Source organism: Mesocricetus auratus, unplaced genomic scaffold, assembly GCF_017639785.1.
Source record: "Mesocricetus auratus isolate SY011 unplaced genomic scaffold, BCM_Maur_2.0 Super-Scaffold_100004, whole genome shotgun sequence".
In the NCBI taxonomy this organism is placed as follows: domain Eukaryota; kingdom Metazoa; phylum Chordata; class Mammalia; order Rodentia; family Cricetidae; genus Mesocricetus; species Mesocricetus auratus.
The window spans coordinates 50,709,443-50,736,429 of record NW_024429189.1 but is presented as its reverse complement, the minus strand read 5'-3'; the positions used below and the strand labels follow the sequence as shown (position 1 = coordinate 50,736,429).

Here is a 26,987-nt window from a genome sequence, read left to right as displayed (position 1 = left end):
TAGTGGCGCACACCTTTAATCCCAGCACTCGGGAGGCAGAGGCAGGCAGATCTCTGTGAGTTCGAGGCTGAGCTAGACCAACAGCCTCCAAAACAATACAGAGAAACCCTGTCTCATAAAAAAAAACAAAAAAAAAACTAAGTAAGACATTAAAATTCTAAGCAACTAGCAGATACAATGTAACAGCAAACTAACAATGGCATCTAAGGTCCCTAAGTCAAAACCAGTACCTTGCACTGAAATTCAATATAAATATTTATTACATATTTAGTTATACATTGAAATATTTAAAATATAAAGGTAGGTCAAATAATTTCTGTGGATTAATTGCAAGCATCAATTAATACAGGATTTTTATTTAAAAAAGTAGTTGCTCAAGTAAACTAAGGTTTAAAATAGACTATATAGATCATAAAGTTTATTTAAGAACATGAAGTTCTGTGTTTTATTCCCAGTAATATGAGTCACTAATAAAAGATTATTTTCTAGTTTTATGAAATTAAGCCATGTTGAGAAATGATGATGCAATAGTAACAGACACAATAACAAATCACTTTATTCTCTTTGTTTTTAAGAAAAGACAAAAGTAGAGGTTTTTGTGTTTATTAAATTTTCTAAGTTGGTAAAGTTCATGAATAAGTTCAAGACTACCAAGTACTAGAATTACAGTGGACTACAAATATATATATATAGGTCCATGGACAACCACAACTTCTCATCAAGGTCTTAGTTCTGTAGGACAGCTGCCATTTTCGATAGAAGTATCAGATTTTGTAATAAATAAGCTAATTTTTTGATTGGTCTCCTTTCCATAGTTGTTATTTAAATCTTTTCTGTAAATGCATTCTTGTATTTAGGACAGAAGCAGTTAGTGAATGACATTGAAATCTGAATAAACTAGACACGTTGCAAGTAGCTTTCATTTGTGATAGCACTCCATATTAAATATTCTATGGAGTAACTTAATCTTTAGAATTATTGTAAAATTATACAATTGTTTTTATTTAATCTGATCCTTGGAGATCAGAGTGGAGATTGGGTGGGGGACCGGGGAACTGGTGTGGAGCGTGGGGGAGGTGGGGAGACAGAGGGAGCTGGTATTGACATGTGAAACAAGATTGTTTCTAACCTAAATAAAAAAAATTTAAAAACAAAACCTCATCAATCATCTAGTAATTGAAAATAACTCAGTTTATTGGGGAAAATCAGAATTGTTTTCCTGTGAGTATCTTTAAGTTTTATCCCCTTGGGAAACAAAAATAAGCAGACATTTACATAGACATCATTCAAATTCCTTTATCTTAGAGGCAAATTTCAATACACAGAATTTAAACATAAAAGGGTATAAAGTATTTTTGATTGTTACTTTATGAATATTGATTTAAAATGTTGTATATATTTAACACACACACAACTTATCAACCTAAAAGCTAAAAATTGAAACAAACAACCTGATGTGAATAAACATTAAGTTGAAAATTTTCATTACACAGTATATGTCCATTTTATTTTAGTATTTATGCTTCATATTAAATTTGGTGCTTTGTAAACATCAGCTCAGATTATCTGTTTTTATCTGACAAAATATAGCATACAGTAGGAATCAAAGAATTTTGGGAACCGTTGAGAATATATCATTATATAAGTATGAACTAGTCTTGATTCATTAATGTAATTCCCTCATCAAATATACTATTATACTTCATGGCAAAACTCATTAAAAGCATTTATAACACATATGCACATATTCCTATAAGAAAAAAGCTTTAAATAAAGTTGAATACTAATGTGAGCATGCACTGCATTTAAGTTAGCATGAAGCTCACAAACAGCCAATACAGACAGGGCAGCTTATAAGAGTCTGCAAGGACTATCATCATCACCCCTGCAAGATTTACCCCTATATTATCGGTATGAGAAACACTGTAAACTTTATTTTCAGAGGGTATCTTCCTATTTGTTGCTTCTGACACTTACATGTATTTTGATTTATTCATCTCATTTAGGTAGCTGCTTTTAATGTGCCCATTTTAATCATGAGATTTACACAGACAAAACTCACATTTAACCTGCCCTTTGTCAACATGAGTGATGAGGAGCTCATTAAGTTGAAATGCACAGCAAAGAAGCCATCCCAAGCTACTGGAGTCATTGGAAAGCCCAAGGAGGCTGAAGAAGCACAATGAACTGCATTACAATAAGTTCAGGTTTTTCAAATAACTGTTCATTTCACTGTGAACTCTTCAGTGTTTTAGCATCTACACATTGGAAATATCCCTCTCCCTCTGCTGAACCTCAAATTAAACTTGGTTTAATGACTAAGCCAAATGTGTTGAAGAAATAGTTTTTTCTCATTAAAATTTTTGCCAGACTCTCTTTAAGCAGAGCCCAGACACTTTCAATAAGTCTTCTAGACATTGCCTGCTTCATAATGCTCAACTACAGAAGTCTGCGGCATATGTTCTTTTGTGCAACAAAAACAGCAAATAAACACATCCCAACAACAATATCAAAGTAAGCATGTGTTTTTGTGTGTAAATCACCTAAAAGCTGGTAGTCAATATATATTCAAGGGAAGGGTGAATCCAATGGATCCTGTCAGTGTCTGAATCCACTAAAAACTTCAATTGAGAACTTTTCATCCTGGAAAAACACATCGTAGGCAATTTTTTTGTTGTTTATATGGACACACTTTTAAACATATAAAGAATGATATTAAGAAAACCACACTTGCTTTTGAACTAAGTGTGTCCTTGAACTACTCTATCCTTTCAGATAAGCGATGGGAGAAGTTGAGTGAAGTCTGCTAGTGAGCACAGATTTCAGAAAGTCATACACTTTTACCATCTGAACGGCTGAGTCTTCAATGTGTCTACTAAAGGGACAGAGAGCTCAGCTCCTGCTCTCTTCCCTTGCAGAAGTGTGGACTTCTCCAGACACACTTGCTCGTGAGAGTTGGCTCTGAATGGAGGCTTTATGGATGGCAGAATTTGGGTGGAAACATAGGAGCTATCCCATGTACTGTATCTGTACTCAGCACATCTCCCACCAATCAAGCAGCTGAAGGACAAGCTGTGCTATCCAGTGAGAATAGCTGTGTGGGTTTTGTTTTCTAATGTGGTTCCTACTGGCTGAAATTGTGACACCTTCCACCCATATCCCTAAACTCTACAGAGTGACAAGTTGACAGTATGGAATCATTCTGTTTAGCTTAGTGCAGACAACTTCTCAGAAGAGAAGTTTCCTGTTTGCTAGTCCTTCAACCAAGAACCAAGAAGCAACACAGGAGCTCTTTCAGAGATCCTCACTCAATTCAGCCACTTTCCCTAAGCCGTCAGTCACAATGAGTCCCTGTTCCAGTACAGACACCCACACCATCTTCACCTTCAACTGCCTAAAATGAAAAGGTGCCAGGGGATCATTTGGGGTTGGAGTTCCTTTCTATTTTTAGGAGGTCCTGTGGAAATAAGGAAAGACTAATAAATCTTCAGCAGTGTGGAGTGTGGAGGACAGAAAGCTTCATGAAGTGTAGGGAGAAAACCTCAATCAAAGCTTTCCTAACATTCCTTCCTTTTCCTACACCCGATTCTCATCCCACGCCCATCACATAAATAAACGAAATAAACGAATGCTTTGCAAATCAAACAAAATCGAGAAAGCTCCCAAACCCATCAGTCAACTCATGTCTTCCGATATGCCCTATTACGATGAGAGATAGATGAGGGACAGAGACACAGAAAGAGAGACAGACGGACACAGAGAGATTACCAGAGTTTTGTTCCCGTTCTTGCTGAGAGGGCCCCGGAAAACTCCCTTGATGTTGCGAAAGTGTCCGTTGCTGAGATGCGTGGAGCTGATGACAATGTAGTAACACTCCATGGGGCAGCCGCCGCCTCTCCTTCGCAGCCGCCGCTTCCACGCACCCGCGCCCGCAGCATCAGCCGGGGCCGGGTGGGTGGGCTGGGGATCTCGGCAAGGAGAGCGGCTGGCCGTGCGCTGGCAGCGGGCACGCGGGTTCCTTATGCCCGGCTGCGGTGCGCGCCCCGTCGCCTCCGCATTCCGGCAGCTCTCATCCGGACTCCAGAGCAGTGTTCGCCTGCCTAATGGAGCAGGGATGTAGAGCCCCGCGGGAGGATGCGGCCGAGAAGGGGGCCGGGCCGGGCAGGACCAGGCGGGAGCGGTCAGATGCCGCGCTGTAGGGCGCAGCCGGGCAACGGGAGCCGCCCGCGCGGCAGAAGCAGCGGCCACAGCATCCCCCGCGCCGGGCGCCCGCACTTGCAGTCGCTGCCGCTGGCAGGCATGAGTGTTATTATAGTGCGCGGCGTTGCCGGTCCATCGCACTGAGCCAATGGCAGGGAGCCACTGGGCTGATACTGAGAGCTGTCAGAGGAGTACATCTGTCACCCGCCACCTCCCCCCCGCCTCCCCCGCCGCCGGGACCCACGGCCGCGCCAGCCTGGCCACGAGTGGGAGCGCGTCGCGACCGCCAGGGGCTGTGAGGCGATGGCAGGTTACAAGTGCGAGACTCCAGCGAGGTGCGGGCGAAGGTGGGGGGGCAGCAACGCGACCGTGGCTTCTGCTCTGCGGGTAGGGATGCAGGCGGGGACGCGGGGAGGGGGGAAATAAATAAATTAATAATTTAGTACCCAAACCGTCCCCTTCCAATTGCAGCGAATCGGGGCAGGTGCCAGGTGCTGCTGGGTTTGGCTTATGGGAGTCTGCGCTTTGATGCATCTTTGGAATGGAGGGTGAATGCCCCGCACCCCCACGCTCCCCCCGCCCCGTTACACATATCACAAGTGCTATGTGCTTGGGGGAGGGGAGTTGTGGCGACGCGAGTGCAAGTGGAGAGAAGGGAGACAGAGACGCATGGACTCCTGATGGATGTGTTCCCATTCCTGGCACTCTCCCCTCATCCACCTCCCCTGGGAGCATCAGTTCTTCCTAAATTGCCAAAGCTGAGAGGAAAAGAATGCTTTGCGGCAAGAGAAGCTGCTGCCAGGAGCTCCCAAGCAAGAGAGGTGCTGAACAAAAGCATAAGGCTTTGCCCTAGAAGCGACCTGAAAGGAAAATCTGCACACAAACTATTGCGCTTGTCATGGAAAGTAGGGAATAGGGTCTGCTGCCTTAAGCCACTGAGACAAATAGGGGCTGGATTTTAAAGGGTCAAGGCAGCCATCAGCAAGGGCTGATTCTCCCCCAACCCCTCCCAGGTGATCCTCTGTGTAAGTTTAGCTTCTCTGAGGCAGTGGAGTGAGGGCACCGCATCAGATACACACACCATAGATCTGCTACTACCATAGGACTCATTAGTCGGCACTTAAAAAGATCGATACCAGGCATAGGAGGCAGGGAGATGGTGCCTTCAATGGATTTACTGAAGGCTTTATTTTCCTTTTGCCTTGAAAGGCTTAATTGGTTAAAGCAGATTCCAGACATTCTGATGCCCTATGTCAGAGTAAACTGCAGTCTGATATAAGCTGTGTTTATTTTGTGTATCAGAGGGTCAAGATTGCAATACGGTCCAGTTTCTGTCTCCTATATATAGAATTTTATATAGCAATGACCCCTATAAGCCATAATATGCTACTTAAATGAATCTGACAGTCTGATTTCACTTTTTTCAAAGATGATTAAAATGGGTGATTCTTCATAAGAGACGTGGTAGTCAGGTGAGTAAATTATAAATTATATAGTATTAACAGGGGAGTGCTAACTTTATCTAAAAGAAAATTTCCACGTGTGACGCTTCAATTAGAAAAAACTTGGTGAAGATTGATTAAAGCTCATTACGAAGTGTTTATTATTTAGAGACTAAATTTCTCTGACATCCACTTGGGGGAGTCTGGAAGTCTTGGCAGAAAGAGAAGCGGAAACTCAGAAAACTTCTGTGCTGTGTGGTGGAGGAGGTCACCCAGAAACAGGCAGAACGCAGATTGAACACAACTACATTAGAAAAAATACTCCATTTTAAAATAATTAAAACAATCTCCTGCTTGCATTATGACAGAATTGTATTTATTTACCAGTTGAGCATGTCGACATTCTCTGGGAACTTCACTTGGGATGGACTGCAGAGTCATAATCGTGCCTTTGAAGTTTTAGGAAATGTTATTAGACAGGGTAAATTATTCAGTTCCTCAGAGCAGAGCCAGGATGCTCCTAAGGAAGAAGAAGACACAGCAGGTAAGATAGGGTCATAAGCATTTTTTTTGTGAGTGCAGAACTCAAAATAATGTAAGCTAGGCTTGTATGCAAATAATTTTTACTTAGAATACTTTGCTGTTACTGTCAGATCTTTGCAGCATAGTCTAGATTAGAAAATGAGAAAAAGTTACCTTAATTGTTCCATGAAACGGAGAGCAGACAGTATCTGTGTCAAATGTCACACTGTGTTTCAGAGGGAATACATACATGTACATTATATATTCATATGTATGCATGTATGTATAGCATGCTAATACAGATGTATGTACGTGCATGTACATATAATTCACACACATTTACATATATAATCATATACAATACATAGTTATGCTGTCAATACTTTTCAGTTTGTTCACAAAAATTCAGATAATGCTGAGTGACTGAAACTCAAAATTAATCTACTTCATGCATCATTTGTTGAGTGTTAGGGAGTTACCTGGACAACAAAAGCATCTAAAGATTTCTGTGAAAAGAAATGGAGGTTTCACATTAGTTCTCAATGTATGTCTACACACAGACATACACACTTCAGTGAAAATCCTCAACAATCCCTGAGAGAAATCATTTTCCTGTCAAAATATTTCACCTTTTCCAATTACATCCTTTATATAAAAGAGTGAGACCTCGGTTACATGGAACCTGGTTTTAAATTATAGAAAACAGCAGAGGTTTACTACCAATTCATGAAGGATGCTAGCAGTTATAAAGATACGTCAAATGTATGTATAAGATATGTCCATATTGTTCCCTTTTACATAAATAAACTCTTATCAAAATCTGATCACCAAGTTTCTATGCCTATAATTTGAACAAATTTAATGGTCACAGCCATTACTGTTATATAAAACGAAACTAGTTACCAATCTTAGTAATCACTGTTGCTAGTAGGCACTTCATCATTACAAAAATCTTAATATTCAGAAGAAAGATATATTATTGTAGAAAACATGGCTTCTGACACCAACTAACAAATAGGTATCATTTTAGTTTTTTTTATTTAAATGCTTAATGAAGGATATAAGACTTTTGTCATCTAGAGAACAGATACCAGTTTTGCAGCAATGGCTTAAAATAATGGTGTCTATATCTATTACTTAAAAACAACCTGATATCCTGAGAATTTTGGGTAACTATTTTGACATGTGCTGTTTATAGAGCTGTACCACAATACCTGAGATATGTTTAACTGCCTACTAAAAATATGCAGGATCAACATATATTAATCACAAATTGTTTAAATTATTTCGTGGAGTAATATATCCCTTGTACTCAATTGCCAACTCTAACTGAAAACGAGTAATTAAAATTTTAAATATAAAATTTCCCTTAGTCTAAAATATGTAATTTAATTTCATACTAATTTACTTCCGTTTCTCCCCTTTTAAAACTGCACTTCAATAGCAAACAAACAAACAAAAAAAGAAAACGACAACAAATCCTCAAAAGACTCTGTGTGCTTGCACTTGTACTCACATACACCCCTCCTTGCTGGCATCACAGTTTTCTTCACTCAGATCCAAGCATCATTGTCCTCAACATTGCTCTTCATGTACACCTGGTCCACACAGGACTTTAGGAAAACGCTGTTACCTTAATATACAAGGCCAAGATCTAAGGTGAAGGGAAGACCAGTGGCCCATCCATTGGTCCTGATTTCTTTCCTAGATTCACCCATTACTGTTCATTCATTACAAGTTGAGTGAATCCAGTCTGCCTGTTGCTAGTTGATGCCACATGTTACAACCTACACGTACTGTCATAGAAATCACTATATACTTTTAATCTCTTTAGACAACTTTACAGAACTCAGTTAATGACTCACAGTTAGACTAACTTCTGATTCTATGTCACTCAGCTTTATCTAAATTTTGTTAACTGGGATCTTATTTTTTGCTAGTTATCCTTGGAAATACAAACAAACAAAATGAATATGTCAGGAATGTCAGTGATAGATTCTTAGAATACTTTGGGTGAAAAATATAATTAGATAATTAGATAATGTGTAACTTAGTGCTTCGTATGTTTGTACTCTTGATTTATATTTATGTTTGGAATTAGACTGATGCCAAATATTATTGATTTTACTATTTTATGCCAATGAGGAAGAAACTCATAATTCAACAAATTCATAAGATAAGGCTAAATTATATGGTAGCATGCTGATAAAAGGTGCTGTATATTTAAAATGGAGATATGTAATTATGGTGACACCTCAGAGTACACTTGGAACCACAATCTTTAAGCACTTAGAGACCAGTATTGACAAACAGCCATAAACATATTCAAGTTTAATATTTGGTTGGATTTCAGCAAGACAACATCATCTGTTGTATTAAATTAAGATTGTAAATTGGGATATTTTGCATGTTTTATTTTCATTTGCCTTCTTTTTGTTTTGTGTTTACATAAGTTCTATAAGCATATGGGGTTGTATAATTAGTTTGATGTTAGCACATTTAAGTAAAATTATGCCATGAGGAAATTTCTATGTGAAGTAATCTTTTAAAAGAGTATACCAACTATTCAAATATGATAAAAACTTGTATGCACAAATTATGTAGTATATTATATATCAGATAATCAGTACTAATCTTATCTGTAGGCTATAATGGTTACTGATTGATGATAATTTGCAAAGTTATTTTCAAATTATTATTTATTTAATTGACTCCATACCCGTATTTCAGATTTCAGATTTCAAATTTATGTGCTGATACAAATAACTTAAGCTTTGTAAATTAAGTACATCCAACTTTCACATATGACTTTAAAATCGCCAATGTGAATGAAAACACACCACTAATTAACCCCGCCATGTCATTGACAATGTGCAGCATATAAATTAGAGATGTTACAAAGTCAAATGTATGTCAGAACCAATGAGGTTTAAAACAAGTGTTTCAGTAGATTCTGTTCTTATTAACATCATATAAAAACCATTTAAATGCATTGCCAAGTAAAGCAGCCCCTTGAGATGATTTATGATTCAAAGTCCCCTAACTTCTACTATTTGACCTTTAAAATATTGTGAATGTGCAAGATACTACCAAGCTCATGTATTTTAAAGTTTTAATTTCTCCAGTTCTCAGATAAAAAACTTACTCAAGGCTTATACTGACCAGGCCTGACACAATTAAATTGCAACTTGTTTAAATTCTTGAGGATGGGGGTGTGAGTTATTGATGTATTGTGGAAATGGGAAAAGTAACACAAGTGTAAAATTACTTTTCTTTGGTTCAACCTTAAGATATAAATTAATAGTTTACATTATAAAATACTTCTTACACATTGTTTAGAGGAATCCTATCTGGATGTTCTCTACAACACGTTTAAAAGATACTGATAACTTCAAAGCATTTCCCCATTTCCTTGTCAGTTCTTCTGAGTACCCTGGGATAAATGCCAGGATATGCTAATTTATAAGCCAAAGCTGTATTTCCAACATATTGCCAAAAAATTAATGGAATTGGATGCATGTAACTATTTAACCAAAAAGAGTAACATTAAGATATATTATTTTATGTTAAGAAAGGAGCAATTTTTACATTTCTGTGTTTTAGAGGATTTTGAAAGCAATATAGCAATATGTGTCAAAATCAAAATTGCATATAAATTTTGACTCAGCTATCTCATTACAGGAGCTTGCCACATAGAAGAGAAGTTTTCATGCAAGGATATTTACAAGGAGGTTTTATGAAACATTGTGCAGTTGTTCATAGTTTTAGAAATCTGGCTATCAAAAGGAAATAGTTATATAACATGTTATATAAGCTAAACTTCTGAGAATCTGTTGAAATTGTAAAGCGTATTTGTATTCATTGATTTGGTAGGATTACCTAGCTGTTTTGTTACATAAAAGATAGGCACAAAGGACACAAAGCATATAGTAGAATTTGATTTGTATACAAATGAGAACAAACACATACCTTTGTAAAATAATTAACAGGTACAAATAAATGAAGATCTAGATAGATTATTGACTGTTTCCTGGTGTAAGCATGAGCTTAAAGATAGAACCAGGAGAAAAAGAAAGTATTGCAGAAGGAGATAAAGAGAATAGGCAAACATGCATAGATGTGCAGACATACACCTTGGTATCAGTAAAGAGACAAGGAAGATAGCAAAGACTCATGGGATCAAGAAAGATTGAAGTATTTTCTAACCTATTCCTACATCCAAACAATGTGTGAAGAAAGTAGGATTGGAGTTAAGTGAAAGCAGTTAAATAATTTAAAAGTTTAGGAGAGATACTTGATGGAAGATGTTCTTCTGTACATGTTTCTCTTATTGGTTAATGAATAAAACACTGTTTGGCCAACAGAGGCAGGAAGATAGACACTCCACTCCACCTTAGCCAAAAGACTGAAAAGATTAGATAAAATTGTTTCCAAAAAATATTGACATTACAGCAAATGATCTAAGACTTGAAGTAGAGATAGAGAGGTACAAAGAGGTTGGGTAAATGGTTTTACAGTTGAATTTGATGGTACTAAACATCAGATTTAATATGATATAATAGACACAATAATAAGTAAACAGTAAGGATTTTGACCCTAGCAATGAGAGAATAACGGCATGATTTTCTGAGAGTGTGAAGACCAAAAGAAAGTAATTTTATGAAAATGCTAGATTTCAGATTAATTTGTGGTATTTAGATTATTTTTGACATATAATTAGAATCACTATAGATGGCAGAACATAGAATATGGACTGAGTATTGGTAGTTACTTTGGAGCCATGTGCATATCAGTAATATCTACATCTGTGTGAGATCACATGAGAAGTCACAAGGGCATCCCCAGGACAGAGTTGATATAAGAAACAATGACCCAACATAAGAAGAAAAAATTCCAGAAAGAGTTTTAAAACCAAGAGCATGTGATGCCTCAGAAAATTTTATAATCAAAAGGTGGGGTGAGGGGATTGGCTTTAAGGAAAGATTATGTTTAAGCATGAGAATACTTCTGAGGAAGCAGTATTCAAAACCCTTGAGAGATGTGGACAGTAGTTCAAACATAATCCAAGAAATGACCTCAAGTTTGTCATCTTGAATGTTATCTGTGTCTCTGAAAATTCTCTCTACAATATAAACAAAACTTTGAAGAGAATGTCCTGAAATGAAAACATAAAATAGTTTAATGACCAAGACTTACTTCTACAAATATTTGAAAACATTTGTGACTGTATTTCTGAAAATGGTACAGATGTAACCACATTTAATAAAAAGCCTAGAGATCAAGAGAATACAATTTCTGTGGTATATATGCTAAATCCACCCCTTTTCTTGTCTTTCCTATTCTAATAAGAATTAGAAGTTTAGTAGTGGTGGTGCATGCCTTTAATCCCAGCACTTCAAAGTCAGAGACAGGCAGGTCTTTGTGAGTTTGACGCCAACCTGGTCTAGTGAATGAGTTCCATGACACCCAGGAGGTATACAGAGAAAAACTAAACACACAACATCATAATCATAATAAAGATTTAGAGCAGAAGAGAATTTTTACTAGAGTTTGACATTTTTTGCAGTCATATTGACAAAACTAAATGAATGTAGGTGTAAAATAAAACTATATATAGTTCATTAACTTATCAAAGTGATTTATAAGTTGGTAATTTCAAGTTGCTATAATAAAAACATAATAGTCCAATGACTTACAAATTTGCTCCTCTTAGACATGAAGACTGATGAAACAAGGATCAAAAATCTGGCTCTATCAGTCTGAGGAGATCCCCTTTCTAGATCACAGGCCTATGCTAATTTTTGTATCTTCAAATAGCAAAGTGATCAGCCATTTTCTGTCATTTCTCAGGAGCCCACTAATTCCTTCATACAAGGATTATCTTTACGACCCGATTACTTCCCAAAAGCTCACTTCCATATACCACCATATTGGACATAATAGCTTCAACATATGATCTTCTAGTATATAAATATTCAGTCAAGAATTCATAAATTTAAACAGAAAAATCATGATTTTATTATTGGCTATTATTTTATGTACATCTCATAACACTAATATTGATTATCATAAATTAGAAGATACAAATGTATTTATAGTTCTTTATCCATATGGGACTCAGTTCTCTCTTTCTACCATATGGATTCTAGGAATGTAACTCTGGCGATCTGTCTTTACCTACTCAACCATCTCATTATTTCTTACCCATTCATGTTTCTACTTTTCATTTGTCTAGGATACAGCCCTGAACAGGCAAGCTGAAAAGAATCATGTTTGCTTGAAGAATGAGCCAATAACATTGTATGTTATTCGAGTCTAAGAAGCTCAGGAATGAATAGAATATCCCTATAGTATCTTTCTTACATTATGTTAAGGATGGAAAATGTTCTCAGAGACATATTATCAAAATATACTTGATATTATCTCTTAGTCCTATATAACACTTCATAAGAAAATTTCTTATTTAAGTTGACATCAAACATGAATTAGTCATTTAATAATTTGAGGATGACAGAATAGATCTATTTTCTTTATTTTTGAACAAGAACACGAAAGTATTAAAAAATACAAAGTCAGTCTCTTGACAGTTGATACAATGACCATTAAGTAAATACAATGACTCTCCTTTGTTTTATAGAGCATAGGAAGAAAACAGAAAAGAAAATTCTTATCAGTTTAACATTTTCTTCATAGGAAGCTATATACTATAATTTGGTCAGTAGAAAATCAGCATAAAATCCAGACCTTTCCAAGGCTTTTCATTCTGAGTATTCCATTTAAAAAAACCAATAACTTACTAAAGCAAAGGAAATGTTTCAGAAACTTGAGTGCCAAAGAACTGCAACATCTCATGCAACTTACTGTCTTAAGAGGTTTAGAGATTACCTTAAAATTTAAAAGGAAAAATTTCAGTGAATAATTTTATTTCACAGTGCCTGACTGCCTCTTCTATTGGTTGTTTTGTTTGTCCTTACTGAGTTTTAAATATGCATGTGTATGTGTGTTCACCTGTGTACATTATGTGTAACATATTCATGCAGAGCTATAAGATGCCCTTTTGGAATTTCCAAACTTAAAAATACATTGCCTAAAACTTTCTAACAACTATTATAACTTCACAAATTATGAAGGGAAGAATTTCTTCATTTCATTTTTCCATGCTGCATAGACTACATAAGTTGTTTTCTTGAAAGAAAAACATGTATCTTTTCATATAATTTTCATTTCAAGCCTAGCATCATTCATACATGATGGCAAGAGGATATCATTTTAATTTATACAAGAAAATTGGTCATTTATTAATGATTTCGATTCACATTACAGTTTAATATTAGGAATCAAGCAATGTATAGCTTTAAAAGGTCAAATGGGAAAATACCTTTTATATAACACCATTTCATCCTAATGGATGAACCCTTTATATACAGCCTAATTGCTGCCTTGGATTTCAGAACATAATTTACGTATAGTTAAGAAATAATTTACTTGCAATCACTGGGGATTTAAATGTTCTAGTTAAGTGAATTTTCCATATTCTTAAGATTTTTAAAACTCATTAATTTTAAATACATTACACACCTCACTAGCTTGGTCAACAGACTAATATAATAAAAAATGGTATGTCCACACATTTAACATTGTCCTTCAGTGATGTGGTACATCTGTGCAGTAGAATTTAGTAGTAACAAAAGAACATCATTAAACCATGTATACACAGATGTAGATGAACTGACTTGTAGATTTCTATTGTCTTCAAAATTTGATAATTAAAACTAAAACTATTATAAAATTCTAGTGCAGATTCTTGCACTGTCATGAATTTTCAAATGTATGAGTAACAAAGCTGAAAATTAATTCAAACTGATTAATAATGTCATCTCAACTCATCTACATTCCTACTGACTTTTTCTTTGATATATCAATTACTGGATGAGAGGTTTTGGTGTTTCCCACTATAAGAATATATCTGTCTGTTTCACATTTCAGTTCAGTCATCATTGTATCCTATATTTTGATCTTTTGGAGAGTTGATTCCTATGCCATTACATAGTGGTTTATATTGCTGATAACTTATTTTCATTATATTTGGTTATTTCTGAAGTTAATAACGACATTGACATTTAAAAATTTTTAAATATATTTTCTGTATATTATGAAATATGCTGTATCTACCATTATTTCCCTCTCCTGACATAATGTCTTTAAATTTTTTTAATCAATCCACCAGTCCAGTTAACGCTGCCAATATGTTCAGGGCTGGGGAGTCAACCATTAGAAACTACTAATCAGAACACTCCCAATAAAGAATGTGTCCAGATTACCAGCAACTATAAACTATCAAGAACTTTTCTTTAAGGGGTAGGAGATTTGTAGTACCTTATCATTTATGCTGAAATTTTTGAGTGTGTTGATCTTGTGTTGCTCTGTACATATAACTACAATTATTACAAGTTTGTGTCCAGAGACATCTTTTCACTGCTCTTTCCCGTCTTCAAGCTCTTACAACCTTTTTACCAATATGCCTGAATCTTAGGCATAGGAGAGGTGTTTAGGACTGAATGTGCTGTCTCTTTTTGTTATCATGCAACTCCCAAAATCTCACAACCCAAAGGTTGAAAATCATTGCTCTGTATTTTGAAACCTGAACATACAGATCATCCATAACATCTTTGATTCTATTTACCTCAAATTGAAACTCTGCAAGTGCTCATCAACTGGCAAATAAGTGGCATGAGTGTGTGTCTATGTGTACACAGATTATTGAGCCATAAGAGGAGACAAATTACTGATATATGTAACAAAAATGCTTATTCCCCAAAACATTACATTAATGATTCAGACTTCAGAGGAAATATTATGTAAACTCCATTTCCATGAAAATTCTAAGAAAGATATAAATCCTCAAAGGTGTAAAATAAATAAAAAAGGATCCAGTTTTACAATAAATACTGTTATTTGTTAGTCTGCAGTAATGTTTTGAGAAATATAGAAACTAGACTATGGTGTTTATACTAATATTATATAAATTTCTAAGCTACTAAGATTTCCAGAGAATATGTGATTTTCTTTATTTCATTTCTTATATTTTAGACTTACTCATTTTACCTTGTTAGATTTTTAGCTTTTGTTTGTTTTACATTCATGTATGTATTTTATATTGTCTGAGTTACAGTAATATTTTCCTTTTCCAGTTTTATAATTTAAAGTTGTTTCTCCTATTTTATGGGTATTTTCAATAACTCCTCCTTATACTGATACGGTGAGCATACACATATTTTGCTTTGTTCCTGACCTCATGGAAAGTCATTCATGTTATATTATACTTTTAGGTTTCCTTTATTGAGTTGATGACAATTCTGTTCTTCATTATTCACAACTGTTTTTCATGAATGGATGGTAAAATTTTTGTCGTTGCCTTTTCTGAATCATTTGGTATAACCATATGGCGTTTCTTATTTAAGTTTTTATTCCAGATAATTAGTACTTGGCAAATGACTTTTATAAAAAAATTTAATTGGCTTTGCATTCCTAAAATAAATCCCACTTGGTTTTAATGAATTGAAAACATTCCCATGCTTCCATTAAGATCTTTTTGTTTTATCTTTGTTGCACTTGCTCTGTCTTTAGTTTTCTATTTTCTGTTTCTTTGCTTTCTACTAAAAATTTTATAAAATTGTAGTTATGGCTTCTATTACAATATTTCTTTTAAAGTTTGCCCCCAAGTGATTACAAGTGAAGTGTCAAACCATTCCTTTAGCTTCTTACTTCAAGAAGTTCCCTGACATTTCTAATAGGATGTTCTCCTGATATCTCTGTGTATTTGGCTAATGTAAGTTATTGGACTCACAGCTTCATGCATAATATCTGTTTAATTATAGCAATACTATGTGGACGTCACTTATAACATTATTTTAATTACTTTATTGCATATCGTCAATGCCTCTCATATTTGCTGACTGTAGAAGAACATCTATAATCTTTTATATTTCTAATCTCTCACTAAAATTTGTAATAAATATTTGATGAATACTTGTGAAACAAGTTTAATTGTAGACAAATGGCAAACCTTACTGGCACTCTCACAATGCAGAAACATTCTTAGTTTTAATTTTTTACATCTATGAGTTTTCTCTTGACATGTCAGAATAGCAGAGAGGCACTGGATTAAAATAAAACGTTATATCTTGGCTATTAATTTGGTTATTTAGCTTTAGCACTTTCAGATGGTTCATTCTTTTTGAGCGATATACCCAACAGAAAACAAAACATGACAACAACAAAAACCTAAGTTATCAAATGCCTTTAACCGTCAGCCTTAAAAGTTTCACTTAGGGTTCAGAACAAGATGCTACAACAGGCATAGGATCTATGTCTAAGAACTATGGAAAAAAAGCTTCTCATAGACATTCTTTCTGTCCATGTGCTCTTTGTTATTCTCTCCACTGTTCTCTATTCTAATTCTTTTGTTCTAATTGTCTCTAATTCTTACCATTATTTTCTCTGCCTCAATTCCAATACCAAATCTAATTCTCTGTTTTATTCATTCATTCTTCTCCTCCTCCTTCTTTATTTTTCTACTTACTTATTTTTCCTACATTCTTATCACTTTACATTTCTGCTGATTTCTACCAGCTTCTTCCTCCAGCTACTGCCTCTCTAGACTCGTTCCTCCAAATCTGTCTCCTCCCAGAGACTTGAATCAAAAGATAAGTGTTACAGAGTTAATTTTCATTGATCATAAGCACATTCCTAACCTATGTTATAAAGACAGAGTCAATGCTATGACAGCATAAGGGTCCAAAGTTACAGAAGTCAGACTGAGCAGAGGACATGGATCCGGTGAGATTAGCTTTGAGACATAGGCCTATAGTTAAGAAACTGGCAGGCAAAGAATAGGAAAGCTATTTTTAGTAACCTTGATAGAGCAGTGGGGAAACACCCAAAGCTATTCTAGGAAGTGAAGTGGCACATGAGAGAAGGTATAGATATATGCAGCTGATTTTCAAAGGCAGTGAACCTGTAGTCCTTGCAAGACAGGATTGTCTCCATTAGACTCTGGTGGGTCAAAACGTGATTTATCAATTTCAGGATGCTGCATGTCTCCATGGTCTCCAACACTAAGTCAATTTAATGGATTAAGTAGACCAAGTGTAAAGTAAAAAAAAATCAACTATTTATAAAACGATCAATAGAAATACATAGAGTTACAAATAATTGAAAACAGTGACCTTAATACAAACTTAATAAGCTCTCAAGGCTTATTTCAAATACAGGCTATAGCGTTCATAAATTACAATGAACTAACTGCTAATAAATGAAACATAGATATGTGGTTTTCAAGTTTTATATGAGAAATCACTTTGTTGTACATTTTTCCTACTATTTTCCATCATTTTGCTCAGTCTTACATCATTTATTCACTAATATCAAATTTATTTATTTTAATATGGATGAAGGATTTGATACATCTAGTGGGAGAAGTATAAAACACAAAGGAAATATTCAGGATTTTTACTATTTTCTCTTTATATAAATATATTTTTAAATTTTTCTATTCATTTTACTTACCAACCACAGTACCCCCTCGCTCTCCTCCTCCCACTATCTCCCTCATCCTCTTTCCCCCCACCCACCCACAACCCACCCCTCCATTTGCTCCTCAGAAAGGGTAAGGCCTCACATAGGGAATCAACGAAGTCTGGCATATTAAGTAGAAGTAGGACCAAAACCCTTCGCACTGCATTCAACCCAAGGAAGACTTCCCACCATAGGGAATGAGCTCCCCAAGCCAGGCATAGATCCTAGTATCACTGCCAGGGGCGCCTCAAACAGAACAAGATATGCAACTGTCACCACATGCAGAAACCCTAGTTAGGTCCCATGCAGGCTCCCCCGCTTTTGGACTAGAGTCAGTGAGCTCCCATGAGCTCTAACAAGCTGTCTCTATGGATTTCCCTGTCTTAAAAGATTGCTGAATGTTCAATATTTTTAAGGTTATAATAGTTATAACATGCCCCATTCCCTTTTTCCCCTTCAAACACTCTCATACACCCCTCCCCTATCTCTTTCATATTCATGGCCTCCCTTTTGCAACAATTGTTATAGAACATATATTTATATAATTATATATTTCAAATTATAACTTATAAAGTTTGTGTAATGTTATTTGCATCCATGTTTTCAGTGCTGACCATTGGTATTAGACAACCACTGATGTTCTCTTTCCTGGGGAAGATTCCTCTCAATACCAGCTTTCCTCAGTTGGCTGTAGTTCTTTGTGTGGCATTAGATGAATAAGGAAGGCACTAGTGAACCTGTCAAAACAGACAGAGAAATGCCTATGAGGCTTCAATTCTACACAAAGAACCACAGGAAACTGAATGCTCCATATTAATAGAATAAATGGTTTTTGACTGAGAAAGAAACCAGCACATCTACTTTAAAATCCATTTAGCTTATTTAACTTATGAAATGTAAGAGAACACACATTTCCTAAAACTATGTTTAAACCACAGATTTCTAAAATATGAACATTGCAATAAATAGGTTTTAAATGATCAGTCCCTCTTTATTGCCCCCATGTAAATGTAATAAGTGGTAAATCACACTGTAATGAGGACATCAGAACAATGATGTGAGTGAGATTATATGATTACCTTACACTTCTGTTTCAGTCATACACATTTCATTTTCAGTTAATGAAATCTTCTCTGTGGTCTATTTCTTATCATATTGTTTTATGCATCAAAATTATCCTAATGAGAAAAATATGGTACATGTTTATGAGCCTACTACTCTCTAGTCTATAATTTTAAAGAAAGCATAAAGGGAGTAGCAAGTACTCTGGAGTTTTAAATAGCAAAATTACAGTGAAAATTGTTCCAACTGGCCCTAGTATGTGCACTTAACATTTTTGCTCATGAATGGTAAGAGTGAAAGGAAATCCCTTATTTGCATTCTCTTGTTTTAAGTATCAGTCAGTGTTGTGTATAGTAAATCTTGTTTTATGTCTAACTATAACTATGCCAAGTCTGTTCAAGGATTATATAAACCTTTCACATGCAACCTGAAAATACATACCCTATATGCTATATTTCATTTCCATAAATACCACACAACTGTAAAATGAGATGTAGCATAATTCTTCAAACTACAATTAAATTTTATTTTTAAAAAATCCCAAAGTGATGCTAGAAAATGAAATATACTAATGTACTTTCTGTTCTCTTTTCATTCTAAAATTTTGAGTTACTATATTTTACTATCATGAGACTTTGTGTCCTTGAAATACAAATGTTCTAGCTAATAGGATAAAGCAAATCCAGAGACTACTGTGCAAGTTCCTGACGTTAAAATATCAAATCATTTGGTTTAACAAATGTCATTATTATATTTTTTTGAGGAAAATATGGTTTTGGAGATCATGCTTAGAGAACATACTCATGATTTCAAGCCCACACAATATTTTAATTCCATATGGTACGTGGGTGGATATTTCAAATTGACATACTTTAGTGTTATTTTTTACATGCAAAATTATTATCAGATGGAGGGGAAATTAAATAATTCTGAATGTGATAAAAACCCCACAATGTTCTTGACTTATATTTCCAATTTTAAACTATTGCTAAAATTTATCCACTTTTGAGAGTGAACAACTTTAATGACATACCAATATCAATTTTAATAAAATAAATATAGAAAGTTTTTTGAAATATCCAAAAAAGCATCCTATTAAGTTGCTAAATGTATAGAAGTAGGGAAAAATTGCATATATATATATATTAATTGTGTGTGTGTGGCAGAGAGAGAGAGACAGAGAGAAGAGAGAGAGAGAGAGAGAGAGAGAGAGAGAGAGAGAGAGAGAGAGAGAGAGAGAGAGGATATCCTTGACTGATACAGAGTTTTTTAATGGAATGCAAAGTTGGCTTTTATAGAACTAAAAAATAGAATGTTTCACTGATTTTATCATTTATTTAAGAATGTATATTTCAAATGATGATAAACTAATGCTCTTTTGCTGAACAAAGACATCATTATATTCTGACAATTAACCTAGAATATAATGACATAGGATAAATTCAGTATATCTTCATTTTTTGTAGTTTTAGGAAATCAATAAAACCACTTTTACATTAGATAATTTTTCATGTTATCAGACAATTCAAAGAATCCAGTACCAATTAATTTGTTAGATTATATGGTTTTAATAAACTCTTAATTTTAAAAGTTAACCAAGAAATGCTATTTTGTAGTATTCTAGCTAGAAACGATCATCCTGAATTCTTATTTTTCCTGTTATATTGGTTTAGGACTATTAAAATACGTTGTACTCCATTTGTTTCTTCTTCCAATGTAATCCATTACTCTTTCTCATATTGATATCTTACCCTAGGGAATCCATGGACAATAGTCTCCACTTTTTGAGTCTATTTGTTGAAATTATTGGCCCAACGCATTATTGTTGGCAAATGCATATATCAACAACATCAATTATTGGTGAAAAATGCATTTTGAATCTCTGATCATTAGTCTCCAAAATGAAATTCAGTTGGGGTGTAGGAAAAGTGTATAGGATAGGAAGCTGTCAGTGAAAATGAGTAACACTGTGAAGTAACAATACCAGTTAGAGGAAAGAGGCAACAAATTCATCAGAATGCAGCAGGAAATTTGTGATAGGTCTTGGAGGAAGGAAAAGGAAGAGTGAGGAATGGTGCAACTGTACTTCAATTGAAAAAAATCAAATAATAATACAAATAAACTAATCTAAATGGATGAATCAATAATATGAGAAAAACTGGTATCAAGAACCAGTCTTATAAAAGGAGCTAAATGGGATATTAGTGTTTCCCATGGCCTGTGCAGCCCTGGTCACCTGGAAAAGAAGATGATAGGTGACCAAGATGCAAATTCAATTTCACTTCAAGAATAAAGATACTTTTCTAGCTCCACCACTGTTTATAATTTGTTTAGCTAGTTCGAGAATAGCACTGCAGGAGAAGTTGAGGACACTGTACATGTGTCAATTCATCTGAGTCCTTCTTTCTGCATTCCCCCTCTCTGTGGCCTTGTTAGGCTCAAGAGGGCAAGCTTCAGAGGTTTCTTTCTTGTTTGATGTTTCCCGAAGTCATGGGGCAACAACTGGGTCTGGGTGTACTTGAGAAAGGAACTGCACACCATCTGGACCCTACAAGGTAATGGATATCCAAACCCTAAAATGAAGTCCACAGAATAAGAAGCAAAACCCTTCTCATCTGACAGATGACTGTCTCCAGATAATCATTCTCATAATTTAATGAGCTACAAATTGGAAGTAGAAAATAGTTAATAATGATGCCAATCACAATGAGAATATCCTTACAGGGATCTGGTACAAAATAATTCATGATTAACCAAAATGAAAGAATGTTACTTTATGATAAAACTGCTGTCAGAGGTAACTTTAAAAGTCTCTAATACAAAAAACAATATACTTCCTTAAAACAGCAAAGACTCTGCTAATTAATTATGTCTTTTTAAGTCTGGGCAGTGGTGGTATATGTCTTTAATACCATCACTCCAGAGGCAGAAACTAAATCTCTGAGTTTCTGGACAGCCATAGTTCCACAAACCTATATGGACAAAAGACACAAAAGAAAAAAGAAAGAAAACAGGGGAAGGAAGGAAGGAAGGAAGGAAGGAAGGAAGGAAGAAAGAAAGAAAGAAAGAAAGAAAGAAAGAAAGAAAGAAAGAAAGAAAGAAAGAAAGAAAGAAAGAAAGAAAGAAAGAAAAAGATGTCTTTTTAAAATTAAAAACATCCATTAGAGAAAAAATAAAGTGTCAGGTCTGGTTAATATTCAAAGGACTGAAAAGGTGACCTATGAATGGTGCTTCTCGGTCATTTACTTTTAATAACTTGCCAATATGATAGCAAGAAAGTGAAGTAGCAAAATATGTTTCTTCATAAACCTAGAACATGCAAGTGAGAAATATTAACATTACCAGAGTCTGTGGGGCTGACATTTCAGAATAGGGAAAGGTGTAAGTGTGGTAGCATTTGAGTAGCAAGTGGTGCCCATGTCTGCATTCTTTTCTGTGACTTTGATTATTTTTTTCTTTAAACTCACATGCCTTTTAAACTCATATAATGTGCAAAATTACATTGTTTACACTTATATACTGTTTGAAATGATATGTTAATTAATTGTACTATAAATTGTATAAGACTAGCTGGGGGAGGAGAGGATGGAGAGGGAAATGAGAGTAACATGTGTAAAAAGATAAATTTTTAAAAAGTAGTAAAAAATAAGTGATAGATTATCAGTTATGCCTGTTTTCCCACAAGGGGCATTGCAAAACTTGATATATGGAATCATTTATAAAAACGAAAAACTTGTGTGTGTGTGTGTGTGTGTGTGTACAAACGCTATGTTTTTTGTGTAGCACTGCATATACAGCTGATAAATTAAAGTAAGTTCTGAAACAAACAGAGCTTAGGAGCATCTATCTTCTCTTGAATCCACTCTTCTAACACCAGACTTAATTCTGCCACTCCAGCACAGATATTTTATCCTAACTCTAACCACTGTTAATGAATTATATTATCTATATTCTGTCCATCAGACAGTCTCTTTTGTTGAAAATAATACTACAGTCTATAGCTGAGCTGATTCTTAATTAACATAAAATATTGGTGTATAAACATTTACATGTAGTCCTAACTAAATTATTTCTGTTCCAATGGCCATAATTGCTGAAATCTATTCCTCTCATTCAGTCTGCCCTGCATTGTCCTCATCAGAATCAGATGCTGCCAGACTTACACCCTAATTCAGAGGTTGTTTGGTCATTAAACTCATGGTTTGTTAAGGAAGATTCAAAACATTTCTTAAGAAAATAAAATAACCCTGGGAAAAAATTCACAGAATGCATTAATGTGAATCCAAAATTTACGTTTTCTTTTATTAAAATGATAACAGTGTTTGTTTTAGAGTAAAGAGCTTTCCTTTAAATGAAAATTTATTACAAATAGCCAACAGGCTGGGATACTTTGGACAATGTTGTGCACCATTCCCTTATCTCTGGATCACTATATGGTAGTGGCATCATGGACAGGCATTTTGCAGATGAGTGAATTGCATAAAACTGTGTCCTCTCCTTTAGTACTGAGAGTTTAGGTATTTGGGTTACAGAAAAATAATCTTTATTAGTGCAAATATCAATGGTCTTTCATGTCATTGTCCCTGATTTCTCTGATGTGTGTAAAACTATGGCATGCTCATGAATACATCCTTATATATACATATATATGCATGCTCATGTAATACATAAATATGCATACTTCTGTGTATATCTATTCATTCTACGAAACAACAACAGGCCTGAGAGAGAAACCCAACACTGAGGTACCTTAGCAGTACAACTTTGAAAACATTATGAGAAATTAGGAAAACTTTAAAATTGAGGAGTATTTCTTGAACATCCCAAAAGAAGAGAGAGGACATAGAAAGTCTGTAAGATGCAGAAGTGATGGGAATAAAACATATTTTTCTCAGAGACATCCATCCTTCATTCTCTGTTGAAGCGTCTTTATAGTGAGAGTTCAGTGATTACTTAGTAAACTGAAATTATGCCGGAACTTATTTTCTTTAATTCATTTCAAGTGAATACGTTGATCACAGCCTCAAATAATAGCATTTTGTTTGCTACTATCTCAACTCTCAGTGATTGTGCCTTGACTACACACACAAGTGCAAGCACAGATAGGAACAATCTTCCCTCGTTAGAATATCTGAGAACATAGAGATTTTAGTAAATAAGAATAGTAATAAATAGAGTGACTGTTAGAAACTGAAAACGTCTTCAGGAGAAAGTCCTAACAATTTTGCTTCTAAGATAGAAAGCAATTTGCTTTCATTAGTGCTAAAGAGATTTAGTGTTAGTGTCAGAACCATTTTATCAAACTATCCCAATGGTGTTCTTAAACCAGAATAGTACATTTAAAGGTTCAGAAATATAGTTTTATGTTATATTTTCTCCTTAGATACTTGTAGTCTGAGAGAAATTCTACAATAATGTAATACAGCTATTATAGCTGAAATCAGAGTAAAATAAATCAATATGATAAACATCCATTCATTTGTTTATGTAATGACTATTTTTCAGCATCCATCTGTGTCAAGCCTTTTTCTGGGTAGTAGTGAACAAACTTGAAGAAGTGACATTTCTGGCTTCAGGAGAATCAGAGTTTAATATCAGAGGCAGACATCAAAATAGAAAATGAAACATATTGAGAAAATAACCAATGTTGGTATATGCATATGTGTTTATTATAAATTATTTTATAATACAAAAGTTATGTGGTAGAATACCTTGCCACCTGTGATATATACAGGATATAGTTATTTGGAAGGTGAATTCTGCATTTTATGTGTCAAACAAAACACCCCTGCATTAGTTGATGAAGCATAAAACTTGGATTGACAGCATCCTGTGTCCACTGTATAATCTCTTTCTTTAGCTGGGAGCCTTTCATTGTATGTAGTACTACAAGTTTTCACTCTATGAGTTTGATAAGAACTCTAGACTCACAGTTCTTTTCAGTTCCCGCCTCCCTCCTTTGTATTTGTTTTGTGTGCTCTCTAGACTAGAAGCATCAGCAGTCCTTATTTAACTTTCTATAACATCAACTGTGTAACTAATGTTCAGCTGATTCACTCTCCGTGTGAGGCAGAGATGTGCTACATGCTCTAACTAAAACTTGTCCTTAACTTTCATTTTTTGTATTCCTATCAGATTTATTGGGTGGAAGAATGCTGCCTTCTCTCTACCTGAATCCTTAAGAAGCAGTGCAAAGACTGCCTTTGCTCCTCTGTGCCTTGTTTCGTGGGGAAAGCATACTGAGTACTTTAATGAATAGAACTGCAATGTCTGATGTAGAAACTAGAATATTTAATGAATAAATAATACATTTAAAATATCTAATGTAAAACATAATACATTTATATAAATATCACCTACGTAATATTTATTATGTTAAAGGAAAAATTGCTTGCTATGTCTGACAGGCATTTTATAATTGTAATTATATGCAAAATCAGAAATTGTATTCAGGATAGTAACTATCTAATAAAGGGATTATATTCTGTTGAAGTGTGCCATTTATTGTGACTCCAGAGATATTTATAAATTGTTATTTAAAATTTCTTGAAATGTCCCTTAAAAAAAGATTTAAAAAGAATTTGGGTAGTTACCTTATACAGGTTTACTCTTTCACACATATTCTTTGAAAATACATGATATAGACATACTGTCCTCAAATATCTCAGGTTATGAAATGAGCATCATGATAGAAGTAATGACTCAGAATTGAGCATAAAAATATATGAAATTCCATGTCTCTAAAGGCCTTGGGGACCTTTTACCAGACCTGCCAATCTAATTTTGCAGTTATTTATATGAGAAAATACACAGTGCTATTAAAAATTAATCTAGCTTCAATACACTGTAAGTGAAAGAAATGAAGGAGAAGCCAGTCAGTCGATATGTGAATAAGGAAACAGTAATATAATGATGCAGATGAATGACAAAGGGTATGTTGGCTATAAGAGCCATCAATGAAGAAATGATCAATAGCACAATGCAGTGATGTAATCTACTAAATTCACCTAAAAATCAGGAAGTACATTTATTGGTTGATTTGTATTAATGTGGATTTTTAAGGATGCATAGTTTTTGGATAAACATGAAAATATTTTTATAGATGTTGAAATAAGAACAATGTTGGACTGACAGAGATGTTGAGTATTTAACAAGTGGAATGATAGAAATTGCTGAGTATGAGGTGCCAGCTGATGAGAACATTTTCCAAATACTTTTGGCAATAAATATGGAAAGGTTTAGTTTGTATAAGTACATGGTGTCCTTGAGCCCCCATTGCAAACCTTCTGGGTATTTAATTTAGTTTTCTCTTTACTTAGGGGAATTAACCACTTTAAAGTAAACAGCTCAGTAATGTTTAGTGGACTCACAGTGAGGTGATGGCATTGTTACCTGATTCCTAAGCATTTGCATCAGCCAGAACAAAACCCCATAGTCACAAGGCAGTCAATCATCCATTTCCCTTCCTGTAAATCCTCAACATCACCAATCTCTTTCCTCTTTGGATTTATCTTTTCCGCATCATTTATGCAAATGGAAAGATATAATTTTATATAAGAATAATGTTTTAGAAATGTACCCACACTGCATTATGTATCTATAACTTAAACCTTTCATGGCTGGGTGTTTATTCATTCCTTCACATTACTTCTTGGTTTGTATGAATAATAATATGAAATTTGCCTTAAATGATTTTATTTGTATGCCTCCCTCATCCACCAAGTACTCACTGGCTCTGAATGAATCATCTGCATTCTCTACTTCAGTGCTCTTGCCTATGCTATTTAAATTACCTAAGTTCCATTCCTCTTACACTTCCAAGTTACTTGGGTAATCAGACTGTTATGTCACACCTCTTAACTTATTTGAACAACTAGGTGTGCAGCCCTCAGACAAAAGTCCTATAACAACATTTCTACCAAGCTAGTGTTATTTCATGTGGATTGAAAACTTTTTAAAGAGAAATCAGACAATTTACTTCTATGTTATCCTATGACACTGTTGAACCAATTGTGAATTTGGCAGTAAGTATGAAATTAATAGTAAGTTTGTTTCTCTAGATGTAATGTTAGAACTACAGAATGTGTGTTTGTGTGTGTATGTGTGTGTGTGTGTGTGTGTGTGTGTGTGTGTATCTAAATAGGGATCCCTTTGTTTTGGGCCCTTACTGTATTTTTATATGTG

The 26,987-nt window shown here is 34.8% G+C and overlaps 1 protein-coding gene and 1 long non-coding RNA gene across 3 annotated transcripts in view; one reads left to right on the top strand and one right to left on the bottom strand.

Annotated features, from left to right (window-relative positions):
* The window catches only part of Znf804a (zinc finger protein 804A), a 213,720-nt gene extending 209,322 nt beyond the window's left edge, over positions 1 to 4,398 (bottom strand). The window contains exon 1 of the mRNA XM_005065109.4: positions 3,769 to 4,398. Within this exon, the coding sequence (XP_005065166.1) occupies positions 3,769 to 3,879 (111 nt within the window). The 5' untranslated portion in view covers positions 3,880 to 4,398. The remainder of the gene's footprint in view (positions 1 to 3,768) is intronic.
* A 29-nt stretch (positions 4,399 to 4,427) lies between these two features.
* LOC106021965 lies at positions 4,428 to 25,292 on the top strand. Of its 2 annotated transcripts, none has more exons than XR_005877240.1 (3): positions 4,428 to 4,535; positions 5,630 to 5,672; positions 24,939 to 25,292. It is a non-coding gene; the product is annotated as an uncharacterized LOC106021965 (long non-coding RNA). The 2 variants fall into 2 exon arrangements; XR_001197085.3 differs by having other exon boundaries at positions 4,434 to 4,587.
* The last annotated feature ends 1,695 nt before the right edge of the window (positions 25,293 to 26,987 follow it).